The 13938-nt window shown below is 44.9% G+C and overlaps 1 protein-coding gene and 1 long non-coding RNA gene across 4 annotated transcripts; one reads left to right on the top strand and one right to left on the bottom strand.

The window, feature by feature from the left end:
- Positions 1–1115: 1115 nt before the first annotated feature.
- LOC140070022 (uncharacterized) lies at positions 1116–6098 on the bottom strand. Its single transcript, XR_011848882.1, has 3 exons — positions 5938–6098; positions 4044–4213; positions 1116–1611 (listed from the first exon to the last, which is right to left on the bottom strand). It is a non-coding gene; the product is annotated as an uncharacterized lncRNA (long non-coding RNA).
- A 21-nt stretch (positions 6099–6119) lies between these two features.
- COQ2 (coenzyme Q2, polyprenyltransferase) lies at positions 6120–12529 on the top strand. Of its 3 annotated transcripts, none has more exons than XM_072116333.1 (8): positions 6120–6251; positions 7876–8193; positions 8420–8586; positions 9840–9961; positions 10506–10591; positions 10750–10883; positions 10994–11182; positions 12137–12529. In XM_072116333.1, the coding sequence occupies exons 2-8, from the start codon at positions 7884–7886 to the stop codon at positions 12293–12295; spliced, it is 1167 nt and encodes a 388-aa protein (XP_071972434.1). In that variant the 5' UTR covers positions 6120–6251; positions 7876–7883; the 3' UTR covers positions 12296–12529. The 3 variants fall into 3 exon arrangements, with proteins under 3 accessions (XP_071972434.1, XP_071972441.1, XP_071972449.1); XM_072116340.1 differs by lacking the exon at positions 6120–6251 and adding an exon at positions 6329–6404; XM_072116348.1 differs by lacking the exon at positions 6120–6251 and adding an exon at positions 6330–6387.
- The last annotated feature ends 1409 nt before the right edge of the window (positions 12530–13938 follow it).

The following is a 13938-nucleotide window of genomic DNA, read 5'->3' as shown; positions in this document are numbered from 1 at the left end:
CACTATTCTAGGCTGTACAGAGAGGGATAGAGCAGAGCTGTCACTATTCTAGGCTGTACAGAGAGGGATAGAGCAGAGCTGTCACTATTCTAGGCTGAACAGAGAGGGATAGAGCGGAGCTGTCACTATTCTGGGCTGTACAGAGAGGGATAGAGCGGAGCTGTCACTATTCTGGGCTGTACAGAGAGGGATAGAGCGGAGCTGTCACTATTCTGGGCTGTACAGAGAGGGATAGAGCAGAGCTGTCACTATTCTAGGCTGTACAGAGGGATAGAGCAGAGCTGTCACTATTCTAGGCTGTACACAGACGGATAGAGCGGAGCAGTCACTATTCTAGGCTGTACAGAGGGATAGAGCGGAGCTGTCACTATTCTAGGCTGTACAGAGAGGGATAGAGCAGAGCTGTCACTATTCTAGGCTGTACAGGACAGAGACGGATAGAGCGGAGCTGTCACTATTCTAGGCTGTACAGAGGGATAGAGCGGAGCTGTCACTATTCTAGGCTGTACAGAGAGGGATAGAGCGGAGCTGTCACTATTCTGGGCTGTACAGAGAGGGATAGAGCGGAGCTGCCACTATTCTAGGCTGTACAGAGACGGATAGAGCGGAGCTGCCACTATTCTAGGCTGTACAGAGACGGATAGAGCGGAGCTGCCACTATTCTAGGCTGTACAGAGAGGGATAGAGCGGAGCTGTCACTATTCTAGGCTGTACAGAGAGGGATAGAGCAGAGCGGAGCTGTCACTATTCTAGGCTGTACAGAGACAGAGAGCAGAGCTGTCACTATTCTAGGCTGTACAGAGAGGGATAGAGCGGAGCTGTCACTATTCTAGGCTGTACAGAGACAGAGAGCAGAGCTGTCACTATTCTAGGCTGTACAGAGAGGGATAGAGCAGAGCGGAGCTGTCACTATTCTAGGCTGTACAGAGACAGAGAGCAGAGCTGTCACTATTCTAGGCTGTACAGAGAGGGATAGAGCGGAGCTGTCACTATTCTAGGCTGTACAGAGACGGATAGAGCGGAGCTGTCACTATTCTAGGCTGTACAGAGAGGGATACAATGTTCAACAACTGAAGTGAGAAAAAATAAAAGGACATTTTTAATATAAATTTATTCAACTTTTTTTTAATATGGCACAATAGAACATTCCCTCAAAAGCAGGACAATCTCCAGGCCTGCTGCAGTCTTCTACTGGCCTCAGAGGCCAAGGGCATAACGAAGCACATTTTTAAAAGAGGACTTATCACCATGTTACATATGCTTTACTAAACTTCCAGTCATGTAGGAGGCAGTGTGGTCGTGTTGGCTGTAGCACAGCGAGATCACACTCTGCATACACCACGGCTTCAGTATCTTCAATGACACTGTCTACCGCTGATGGCACAGTGTAAGAGAAGATTAGCGTAAATGCATGACCACTCCCTTGCTGCAGGCAAAAGTGCCATGAAGCAAGCCTCCACATGGTGGGAAGTTCAATAAAACAAGTTTACCATGGTGATTGTCCTCTTTAAGGACTTTTTGTTCTGCTGTCCGTGTAGATGTGATCTTCTTTTCTACTTTTTCTCCCTTTGCGGTCACGTGCTGCCTCCAGGATCCCATACAGAATAGAATCTAAAGGAGAGACAAAAAACACACACAATATTACCGCCAGGCATAGAAGTAGATTGTAGGATGGGAAAAATGAAAGGGCTGTTTTAGTGTATCCATGGCTGTATTTAGACTTAATGGCGAAATAGGCATTTACAGCATTTAGGCCTCCATCGGTGTAATCAGGTTATAGCTTTTAGTCCAGTAGAGGCCTCCCATAAAGGACATCTATCACCAGGATGAAACATTATAAACCAAGCACACTAACATGATTGCGTGTGCCCCCTCTGGCAGGATCTGCTGTTCTTTAAGCTTGTTATGCTCTTAGGCTTTTAACATTATGCAGATGAGCCTCAGGGGCTCCAGTCTCCATTAGCACCTATGGAGCCAGGGGCCACTCAGGCTCATATATATATATATTTTTTTAAAAAAGGGAGTAAGAAGCTAAAGAGCAAAATCTGCCACAGGGGGCACACACCAGTATGTCAGTGTGCTTGGTTTACAATCCATTATCCTGGTGTTATATGTCCTTTAACCCCTTAAGGACCAGGCCCTTTTTCGTTTTTGCGTTTTTATTTTTCACTCCCCACCTTCAAAAATCTATAACTTTTTTATATTTCCGTGTACAGAGCTACGTGATGGCTTATTTTCTGCGTAACAAATTGCACTTCGTAGTGATGGTATTAAATAATCCATGCCGTGTACTGGGAAGCGGGAAAAAAATTCTAAATGCAGTGAAAATGATGAAAAAACACATTTGCGCCATTTCTTGTGGGCTTGGTTTTTACAGCTTTCACTGTGCGCCCCAAATGACAGGTCTATTTCATTCATTGGGTCAATACGATCACGGTGATACCAAATTTGGATAGGTTTTATAATGTTTTCATACATTTACAAAAATTAAAACCTCCTGTACAGAAAAAAAATTCTTCATTTTGCCGTGTTCTTGCGCTAATAACTTTTTCATACTTTGGTGTATGGAACTGTGAGTGGTGTCATTTTTTGCGACTTCTGATGACATTTTCAATGCTTCTATTTTTAGGACTGTGCGACCTTTTGATCACTTTTTATAGAATTTTTTCTATTTTTCAAAATGGCAAAAAAATGCCATTTGCGACTTCGGGCGCTATTTTCCGCTACGGGGTTAAACGCAGTGAATAACGGTTATTATATTTTGATAGATCGGGCATTTTCGGACGCGGCGATACCTGACATGTTTATGATTTTTACGGTTTATTTATATTTATATCAGTTCTAGGGAAAGGGGGGTGATTTGAATTTTTATGTTTTTTTAATATAAATTTTTTTTTTTTTACTTTTTTTTATTTATTTTTTTTTACTATTTTTCAGACTCCCTAGGGTACTTTAACCCTAGGTTGTCTGATTGATCCTGCCATACTACAGTATGGCAGTATATGGGGATTTTGCATACCATCTATTACAATGTGCAGATCGCACATTATAATAGATAGCCTCGATCATGACAGCCTCGGATCTTTGTGTGATCCCAGGCTGTCATGGCAACGGATCGCCGCTCCCCGGTGACTGCCGGCGGCGATCGCGGGTGTTAGCGACGGGCGTTTGCTTCGTTATGAAGCAAATGCCCGGTGAGTATGAAGAGGGCTCAGCCCGTGAGCCCTCTTCATACTCCCCCATGCGCAGTAAGACGTAAGGGTACGTCTTATTGCGCTATGGGGTTAAAGGAAACCAACCAGCATGGACCTACCAACTAAGGTCAATTGGTGGCAGGTTCCTTCAACTGAGTGTAGCACCCAGCCGCCCTGTAGTATATAGCCATCGTGCCCCCCACCCCTGTAGTGTATAGCCATCGTGCCCCCCACCCCTGTAGTGTATAGCCATCGTGCCCCCCACCCCTGTAGTGTATAGCCATCGTGCCCCCCACCCCTGTAGTGTATAGCCATCGTGCCCCCCACCCCTGTAGTGTATAGCCATCGTGCCCCCCTCCCCTGTAGTGTATAGCCATCGTGCCCCCCTCCCCTGTAGTGTATAGCCATCGTGCCTCCCTCCCCTGTAGTGTATAGCCATCGTGCCTCCCTCCCCTGTAGTGTATAGCCATCGTGCCTCCCTCCCTTGTAGTATATAGCCATCGTGCCCCCCCCTGTAGTATATAGCCATCGTGCCTCCCTCCCCTGTAGTATATAGCCATCGTGCCTCCCTCCCCTGTAGTATACAGCCATCGTGCCCCCCACCCTGGAGTATATAGCCATCGTGCCTCCCTCCCCTGTAGTATATAGCCATCGTGCCTCCCTCCCCTGTATTATATAGCCATCGTGCCCCACACCCTGGAGTATATAGCCATCGTGCCCCCCACCCTGGAGTATATAGCCATCGTGCCCCCCACCCTGGAGTATATAGCCATCGTGCCCACCACCCTGGAGTATATAGCCATCGTGCCCCCCACCCTGGAGTATATAGTCTTCTAAAATAATACTCACCAACTGCGCTCCCTGGAACCGCATGGTCTGTTGCACAGCGGCAACTTCCCCTCTCTATGATGATGCGTCTCAGATACATACATGTCTGATCGCTACTGAAGGACAGCGCCCCAGGATGGGTGGCAAGGGTAGTGCCCTAGGCCAACCCCTCGTCCCAGCCATGGCTCTTTCTGTTAAGTGAAAAACATTGTTGTAGATTAGAATTTTAAGGAATAAATATTAGGCTTTATTTAGACTAATTAGACGCAATCGCCCCCGCCACCTAGCCCCCCCCCATCAGCCCCCGCAGCCAGCTTCCCCCCCCCCCATCAGCCCCCGCAGCCAGCTTTCCCCCCCCCCCATCAGCCCCCGCAGCCAGCTTTCCCCCCCCCCCATCAGCCCCCGCAGCCAGCTTTCCCCCCCCCCCATCAGCCCCCGCAGCCAGCTTTCTCCCCCCCCCCATCAGCCCCCGCAGCCAGCTTTCTCCCCCCCCCATCAGCCCCCGCAGCCAGCTTTCTCCCCCCCCCATCAGCCCCCGCAGCCAGCTTTCTCCCCCCCCCCCATCAGCCCCCGCAGCCAGCTTTCTCCCCCCCCCCCATCAGCCCCCGCAGCCAGCTTTCTCCCCCCCCCCATCAGCCCCCGCAGCCAGCTTTCTCCCCCCCCCCATCAGCCCCCGCAGCCAGCTTTCTCCCCCCCCCCATCAGCCCCCGCAGCCAGCTTTCTCCCCCCCCCCATCAGCCCCCGCAGCCAGCTTTCTCCCCCCCCCATCAGCCCCCGCAGCCAGCTTTCTCCCCCCCCATCAGCCCCCGCAGCCAGCTTTCTCCCCCCCCATCAGCCCCCGCAGCCAGCTTTCTCCCCCCCATCAGCCCCCGCAGCCAGCTTTTCCCCCCCTCCCATCAGCCCCCGCAGCCAGCTTTTCCCCCCCTCCCATCAGCCCCCGCAGCCAGCTTTTCCCCCCCTCCCATCAGCCCCCGCAGCCATCTCTGCCCCCAACTCATCACCTAGCCCCCGCAGCCATCTCTGCCCCCAACTCATCACCTAGCCCCCAACTCATCACCTAGCCCCCGCAGCCATCTCTGCCCCCAACTCATCACCTAGCCCCCGCAGCCATCTCTGCCCCCAACTCATCACCTAGCCCCCGCAGCCATCTCTGCCCCCAACTCATCACCTAGCCCCCGCAGCCATCTCTGCCCCCAACTCATCACCTAGCCCCCGCAGCCATCTCTGCCCCCAACTCATCACCTAGCCCCCGCAGCCATCTCTGCCCCCAACTCATCACCTAGCCCCCAACTCATCACCTAGCCCCCGCAGCCATCTCTGCCCCCAACTCATCACCTAGCCCCCGCAGCCATCTCTGCCCCCAACTCATCACCTAGCCCCCGCAGCCATCTCTGCCCCCAACTCATCACCTAGCCCCCGCAGCCATCTCTGCCCCCAACTCATCACCTAGCCCCCGCAGCCATCTCTGCCCCCAACTCATCACCTAGCCCCCAACTCATCACCTAGCCCCCGCAGCCATCTCTGCCCCCAACTCATCACCTAGCCCCCGCAGCCATCTCTGCCCCCAACTCATCACCTAGCCCCCGCAGCCATCTCTGCCCCCAACTCATCACCTAGCCCCCAACTCATCACCTAGCCCCCGCAGCCATCTCTGCCCCCAACTCATCACCTAGCCCCCAACTCATCACCTAGCCCCCGCAGCCATCTCTGCCCCCAACTCATCACCTAGCCCCCAACTCATCACCTAGCCCCCGCAGCCATCTCTGCCCCCCCTCACCATGCCCCCGCAGCCATCTTCACTCTTCTCATCATCCACACGCTGCTATCGTTGTGCCACACACCATAGCTAACTGAACTGTCCCCACATATGTATGTGCAGCCAGCATCACCCCATCTCAGCATTCAGGATAAACACCTGCTGTAAGGCACATACTCGATCAGCCATTACACAGCTAAAAAGAGGCTGAGAGGGAGAGAGACAGCTCCTCAGAAGCATTTGGCGCCACCATGTGGTCACGTGGTTGCAGTACGTCACGTGACTCGGTGATGTCACAGGGTCCCTCTGAGTTATAGGATTTAGCCGCTACCAATAAACTACACATCCCAGCATGCGTCTCTCAACAACTGTACGTCATCACTAAGGGCCGGGGTCGTTCCTTCACTCCCGGGTCATTCTGCCTGTGTTGCGCCGAGCGCTTCTCTATGACGTGTTACCGGTAAAGCGCTGCTGTGAGTTCGCCCTGCTTTCATAAGCTGCTTACACTGATATAGTACATGGCGCGGAAGTCTACTCAGCATGCTTTGATACAGTTTGGATATTGCTGTCATATAAGGGCAGCAGAGATCCTGACAGAAGATAACACTTGTATGAAAAAGTATAAAGTATGATGTGACGTATAATGTGCGGTCATGCGCTCCGCTCATTTCATCCAGAAAGGTGTCATGTGGATCCTGTTCATAGTAATATCCAGTACATCATGGATATTATACACATTTATGTACAGAAATAATATTGATGTCACACTACAAGGATAATGCACGCAGTGGTGTTACAGTACAAGGATAATACACATAGTAATGTCACACTACAAAGATAATACACACAGTGGTGTTACAATACAAGGATAATGCACATAGAGATGACACAGTACATAACTATTACAGACCATGATGTCACAGTACAGGGATAATACACACAGTGATGTCACAGTACATGTATATTACACACCGTGATGTCACAGTACATGGATAGTACACACAGTGATGACACAGTACATAACTATTACAGACCATGATGTCACAGTACAGGGATAATACACACAGTGATGTCACAGTACATGCATGTTACACACCGTGATGTCACAGTACATGGATAGTACATACAGTGATGTCCCAGTGAATGTATATTACACACTGTAGTACACACAGTGATGTTATACAACAAGGATAATAAGCACAGAGGTGTTACAGTACAAGGATAATGTACATAGTGATGTCACAGTATAGGGATAAAACATTGATGTCACAGTACAGGAGTAATATACACATTGTGATATCACAGTATAGGTATGTTTATTGTGATGTTACAGTGCAGGGATAAAACACTCAGTGATGTCACAGTACAGGAGTAATACGCACACTGATGACACAATACAAGGATAATAAAGGGATGTCACAGTACAGGGATAATACACAGTGATGTCACAGTGCAGGGATTTTACTCACAGTAATATACTTGGATAGAGATAGCAGTGATGTTACAGCACAGGTATAATAAACAATGTGATGTCAGTACATGGAACTCACACAGTTTTGTCATAGTCAGAATGACAGAATGATTTCATAGTAGAGGAATACTAAAACCACTAATATCAGGGCACTTGAAAAAAGCACACAGTGATATCACTGTGCAAACATAAAAACCACATAAATGTCACAGTACAATGACAATGTTCAGTAATCCTCTGTTACGGACTGTTAGACCACAGGAATAATGTACTTCACAGTTTGGGATTGAAGAAAAAAAAAATAGTTGCTGCGGTCTTATTGATAATAAAACTTTGTTGAGAATTCCACTTTTATTAACTTCTGATTCTATCAGAACAGCCCCCCCTCGGGTTTATGGTACTCAGGACATCTGCTACACTAGTAGTGCCCATGCCAATAAGTGTAAATATTATTTCAAATCTGAAGAAGTCATATACTATACGTTGTACTGTAGTATGAGCCCCCTACAGATGTAACACCTCCTGGCTTCTGTTATAAGATCAGTTCAGAGTATCAGATGATGTTTGTGTAGCTGGATTTAGTAGTAGTCATTATTCAGAGAAAACCTTGTTCTTTGACTTCACAGGATAACCAATGGCTTTGACAATGAAGATGATCCGGACATGTGTGCCTATCAACAGAGTTATGTACACAGCATGTACCCATAGTATGTCCTGCTCCATAGACAAGGAGAAGTCATTTCTGAAGTCCAAATTGCACTGCACCAACTATCCACCCAACCTTTTTCGAAAATCTTTGTGCCCCACTGTGTGTCAAAGTGCCCAGCTGAGAACATCACCCAATCTTTGGAGCAGGCCTCGGTTTTCCGCAGCAGCAGTGGTTGAAGCGATGCCAAAGAACATGCAGCCTTATCTAAAACTTATGAGGATGGATAAACCTATAGGTAAGAACTCATAAAAACCTCCCTACACTGATGACGTGATCCTGGGGTACCGGGAAGTGGGGATTGAATGGCAACTGAAGGCCATCTATCTAAGCCTATTATGCCAGAGATTGGGTTATAATACGCTGCAGTACACAAGTCACTACACCCTTTTCATGCTGGTGATGTGCATCTTGTTTAATGTGCTTTTGTACTAATGTGGCATGTTCATATCTGTTCTTTATAGGAACCTGGCTGCTCTATCTGCCGTGTACCTGGAGTATTGCCCTTGCAGCACAGCCAGGATGCCTTCCAGACTTTTATATGCTTGCACTTTTTGGCACTGGATCGATACTAATGCGCGGTGCTGGATGTACTATTAATGATATGTGGGATAAAGACTTTGACAAAAAGGTACTAGAGAAAAAAATATACTCAACTTTCTTAAAGGGTAGTCCCAAGTATTTAAATTATACCGTATCCAGAGAGCATGTGCCCTGCTGCTCGATGCAGAAAGCCAAGCACAGCTACCTCTGACTTCTTCCATAGACAGTGAATGAAGTGGCAGAGAGCATGTTTGTCCCTCCACTACACCCACTAGTGAGAAATGGATCTACTTAGGTGTTCCAGCAGTCAGAACCCCACCAATCACCTTGTATACTTTGGATAACCTCCTTGAAGGAAATCAACCATCAAAATCAAGCATTATAAATCAGCAACACTTACTCATAGATCCAGGACCGTGACTGTGCTTAGGGAGTAGAGGCGGAGCAGTGTAACAATCTGTGAAGTCAGCGTCATTTTAAAAATTGCTTTTAGAAGGAAGGAGCCCTTGGATAACAAATGCCTGGATCTATGAGTAACTGTCCCTGGTTTATCATGATGGATTCTGATGGTAGATTTCCTTTAAAGATTATAGTATTTCTTTTACTTCTATTTATTTATATAGCTCCTACAGATTCCGCAGCGCTGCACAGAGCTTACCAAATCAGTCCCTGCCCCCATGGGGCTCACAATCTAATAACTATGCAGGTTTATTTTTAGTACTCATACAAGTAAATATTAATCCTAAACATCTGACAATGGTAAAAGATATATGGAAGCTCTCATAGAGAGTGAAGCAGCCATATAACTGCACTATTTCTACTCAAAGGTCACAGCAGAAAGGTGATTGTTTCAGTAATGTGTGAATGAGATTGTAATAAACCCTGTACATTATACTTCTACTGTAGTACACATCATATTTACATATGTTACATGTGAAGATACCTTACGCTGGATGCAGACATTGCATAGTTAGTACAAAATCCACAGCATAATTCCAGAACAACATATAGTACAGCATTAGTACTGGAAAATCCGTTCAATCGCAGCAAAGTGAAAAAGCAGTCACTGCTTCCAGGCATGAAGACATCAAAACACGTCCTCTATGTAGCTGAACTGCCACCAATTTTCACTGCAGTTATATATATATTTTTTTCAAAGCAACAAGTAAAATCTACTATGAAATTCAGGAACAAAACCAGTAGCAAAATGTACTAATCTGCTGATGATTAGTTTGGAAATCATTGAGAATAATCCAAGGTCATATGCTGCATGAGTGCCATTGAGTAGACCACTGTTGAGGTTCCCTTTGGCCTCTCATTTACCGCTATCTTTTTTCCTAGGTGGCAAGAACAGCTAATCGCCCAATTGCTGCAGGTGACATCACCCAGTTGCAGTCTTTGGTCTTCCTGGGAGGACAGCTTAGCTTGGCATTGGCTGTGCTGCTGTGTCTGAACAATTATAGGTGAGCTTTCCATTATTTTAGTGCTAAACTTTTTTTTATTGTATAATTTATGATTACTTTTCAGTCTTCCTTAAAATGTGTTATTTGCTTATTGAGTCCTAAGACATTGCAGTCATGGGTTAGGCCATATAAGTTCTACCCTTATACATGTGTATCATACTATTTCTGCAGTTTCTATACTGCAAAACACTAGATTTGCTACTTGGATGCTCTATACAAAGTTTGTCATACTTGCAATGGTGGAGAGAAAGTATATCACCTGAGAATCCACAATGGAATCTATATGCTCTGCATACATTGTTTCCCTTCATCTTGTGCAGTTTATTGATTGCATGATCAAACTCTAGCATGTCCCTAGGCATTCTGTGGATTCAAACATTGTGGGTAATAGAAGATTAAATATTCTATCTCCGTATATTCAGGATGGATTTGGGTGCCAGTGAGCAATATATGAATAAATGATGGGTGCTCCGAAGGGTCAGTCAGACCCATTGCACTACTTGGAGAGCGGTGACTGGTATTTATTATGTAATATTCTCTTTAGCATTGCTTTAGGAGCTGCCTCCTTGTCGCTGGTACTTACCTATCCATTAATGAAGAGGATAACTTACTGGCCCCAACTCGTATTAGGTAACGTACAATAATTTTCTGTAGATATTCAGTTTCATTGTGACTTAACCCCTTCAAGCTCCCAAACTGTAGATCTTCATTCCAGCTGCACTAAATACCAGGCAATAGGTGTAATAGCAAACTTATAAAAATCTTTATTTACAATGTCTTCTATGCAGGACTGACCTTTAACTGGGGGGCCTTATTAGGCTGGTCTGCTATTAAAGGGTCATGTGACTGGTCAGTCTGTCTCCCATTGTATGCCTCTGGAGTTATGTGGACACTTATTTACGATACCATCTATGCTCATCAGGTAAGTGTACTCAATGCTTATAATATATGTATATTTATACATGTGTATACCAGGCCTTTGTTCTGTTACCTACATAATGTAACACACATTCTACTCTTGTCCCCATATAGGACAAAGCAGACGATGTGTTGGTTGGGGTGAAGTCGACAGCATTGCGCTTTAGTGAGCAGACAAAGCCTTGGCTGAGTGCCTTTGGTGTAGCCATGATTACAGGACTGACACTGACAGGAGTAAGCTGTGACCAGACTTTGCCCTATTATGCAGCTGTTGCACTCATCGGGGGACATCTAGTCCACCAGGTAACACATAGAAACTGTGTGAACGCAGCTTTTAAATTCATCCACTACATTGTTATCTTCCGGCTAACTCACAGCCTCATTGGGCTTGAGCCCACTGCATGCTCTGCGTTGTGACAGAACCAACTATCAATTTCTATTGTCAGACGGGCCCCAAAATGCACGGTTGTGTCCATGCGGAGTTATAAAAAATACGTATGTAAAATGGTGAGATTCTTATCTCGGCTATGGTTCGGGCCCTTCCTTTATCCCCTCTGCCACCTTCTTCCTGGAGTCTGCTGTGCACAAATGCCTGATCAGTGGCCAGTTCTATTGAAAGATCCGAGTACAGTCTGTACAATCTGCAGATTAGCAAAAGGGAAGTATTTCTTTTTAGCTCTTTTATACTTCCCACACACGACATTGTCTTAGTGTGACTAATATCAGCAACCTGGCATGATAATTTACATCAGAAATATCCTGCTCTGCTCACAATGTTGTCTGGTGCAGTCAATGCTCTGCATTTTGTTTGCACCCAATCATTGACCGTTGGAGGATTTATTGAATCCCATTCATACTACATTTTTGGTAGACCCGTTTAAAACCAAGAACAAATCAAGTCTGTGCCCACCTTTTATATAATTTCTTATTCAGTGCACATGCAGTGCCTGACTTACAGATGAACGCTAGCTACAAATTGACCTCTCAGCCCACTGTGACCTCTAAGGAAGCTCTCTGGATGCTGGTAATTTACTGACCTTTGACCCCAGGCTGCAATGATCAACATAAGAGTTATGAAAGGTGTCTGTAATGAAGCTTCCCTGTTTTCAAAGGGACAAAAAATAAATACTTTACATGGAGTTACACATATAAAATATACCAGTTCCAAACAAAATCTAGAGGACCTATTTTGTATGTAACTTGGGGACTGCCTGTATTCTACTCCATGCAAGTAACGCATGTATGCTTTGTTTTTAGATCTATACATTGGATATCAATTGTGCAGAAGACTGCTGGAAGAAGTTTACAGAAAATCGAACAATAGGCTTTTTACTTTTTCTAGGCATTGTATTGGGGAATTTGTGGAAGTCCCAAGAAACACATAAGGGAAAGGATTTGCCTGATCACAGTTCATGAAAAAAAAAAAAAAAAGTTAACTGGTGTGGTGTCTTCAGCTGGTATTTAGACTTCCTATCACGTTGTGTACAGCTTTAAGGATGTTCAGTGCATTGAGTGGGGTAATTTATTGTAAAAAAAAAAAAAAAAAAAAAGGGTTGTTAAATCACCTGTATGCAAATCCAGTTTGTCATCCCTTTACAATATGTAGTGTGAGTGGTCAGAATCTTAATAAGGGGTAGAGCTTGATTTGAATTTACAAATTTTTTTTTTTTTTTTTTTTTTTTTATAAAAACGGTGAGAGAACGAGGAAAACTTAAAGGGGTTGTTTCTGCTTTTACAACATTATCTGATGTGGTGCTGAATATGTTGGATTTATGCTTAAATACAAAAGGAAATAGTGGCCATTATGGGTGCAGACGCGGCAAAATCCTCAAGTTAATGCTTTAGCATAAGGTGGGCCGCAAACAGGGGAATTTGTTCCCCTGCCTCTGGTCAGCAGCACACTGTGGATGTCAAGACACCGAGACTGCAAATCTGGGCAGAAATAGAAACTGCTCTATAATTTGCAGCACAACCAATAATGCCCAACAGAAGTCTTATGTGTGCCAGAAGTTAGCTGCAGTTTCTCCGCCTAGTTCATGGTACACATACATACATACATACATTTGTGTGTATGAGGCCTGAGTATTGTGTAAGGTTTCCTAGATCATTTACTGGCTCATATTTCACTTCTTACACAATTTGGTAACATAAAGATGATGGGTTTTAATTTTCTTATAAATAAGGCAGTCTGTGAAATCCATCCGGCATCCCATTTGGTGTTTTTTTTTTTTATGGACCGAGGTTTTTCACACACAGTCATGCGACACTAGGCTAAACCCAGGCTTCAACTGGTTAAAAACTACTATCTCAGAATCATAGTGACCACCTTCATATTACCAGTGTTGGAGGTAGATTTATATGAAATGTATATGGATTTTTTCATCAGTCAGTCCAAAAAAAATTTATGAACTGTACATAATTTTTTTTTTAATTAAAAGAAAAGATTTACTGAAATATTTCAGCGTCACAATTTCTTCTGTTTTTAGACATGAAAAACAAACTTATAGATTACAAACAAATCCTATGTAGTCAAGTCTGCTGTTCCAGGTAGAGCCCCAGAAAAAAATTCTATTCTACAGATGACACTCATTTACATAGGAAATACCAATAGCCTGACAGATACTGGATACCAAAATCAACAACAACGATTGCTTGGGAAAAGTGGAAGCGAGACAAACTTCTACCTGCACCAGACCACTGTCTGAATACACAGGAGTGTGGCCCCTTAGTAACCATCACCTACAACTCTCCCAATAAATCCCACACCTCATTTATAGTGAGATATATATATTTATATTATATATTATTAGAACATGTTTATCATTTTGCAACCTTCAAATAAACCTTTCAAATTTTTTGTACACTCAAAAAATCCTATTCAATAATAAAAAAAATATTGAGTCCACTGCAAAGGCTTGTAGAACTTTCTAAGGTGCATCAAATCCTGCCACACATGACAAATCTGGCACAAAAATAGAAGAAAACTGACAAAATTGACTTAAAATGTCCCTATTGACAAGTGTCTAAAATAACTTAAAATAAAAAATCTAAAGAGAGGC

The sequence above is a fragment of the Engystomops pustulosus genome, chromosome 1 (genome assembly GCF_040894005.1).
Source record: "Engystomops pustulosus chromosome 1, aEngPut4.maternal, whole genome shotgun sequence".
In the NCBI taxonomy this organism is placed as follows: domain Eukaryota; kingdom Metazoa; phylum Chordata; class Amphibia; order Anura; family Leptodactylidae; genus Engystomops; species Engystomops pustulosus.
Note: the sequence above shows the minus strand (reverse complement) of the source record. Positions and strands in the feature narration are given on the sequence as shown.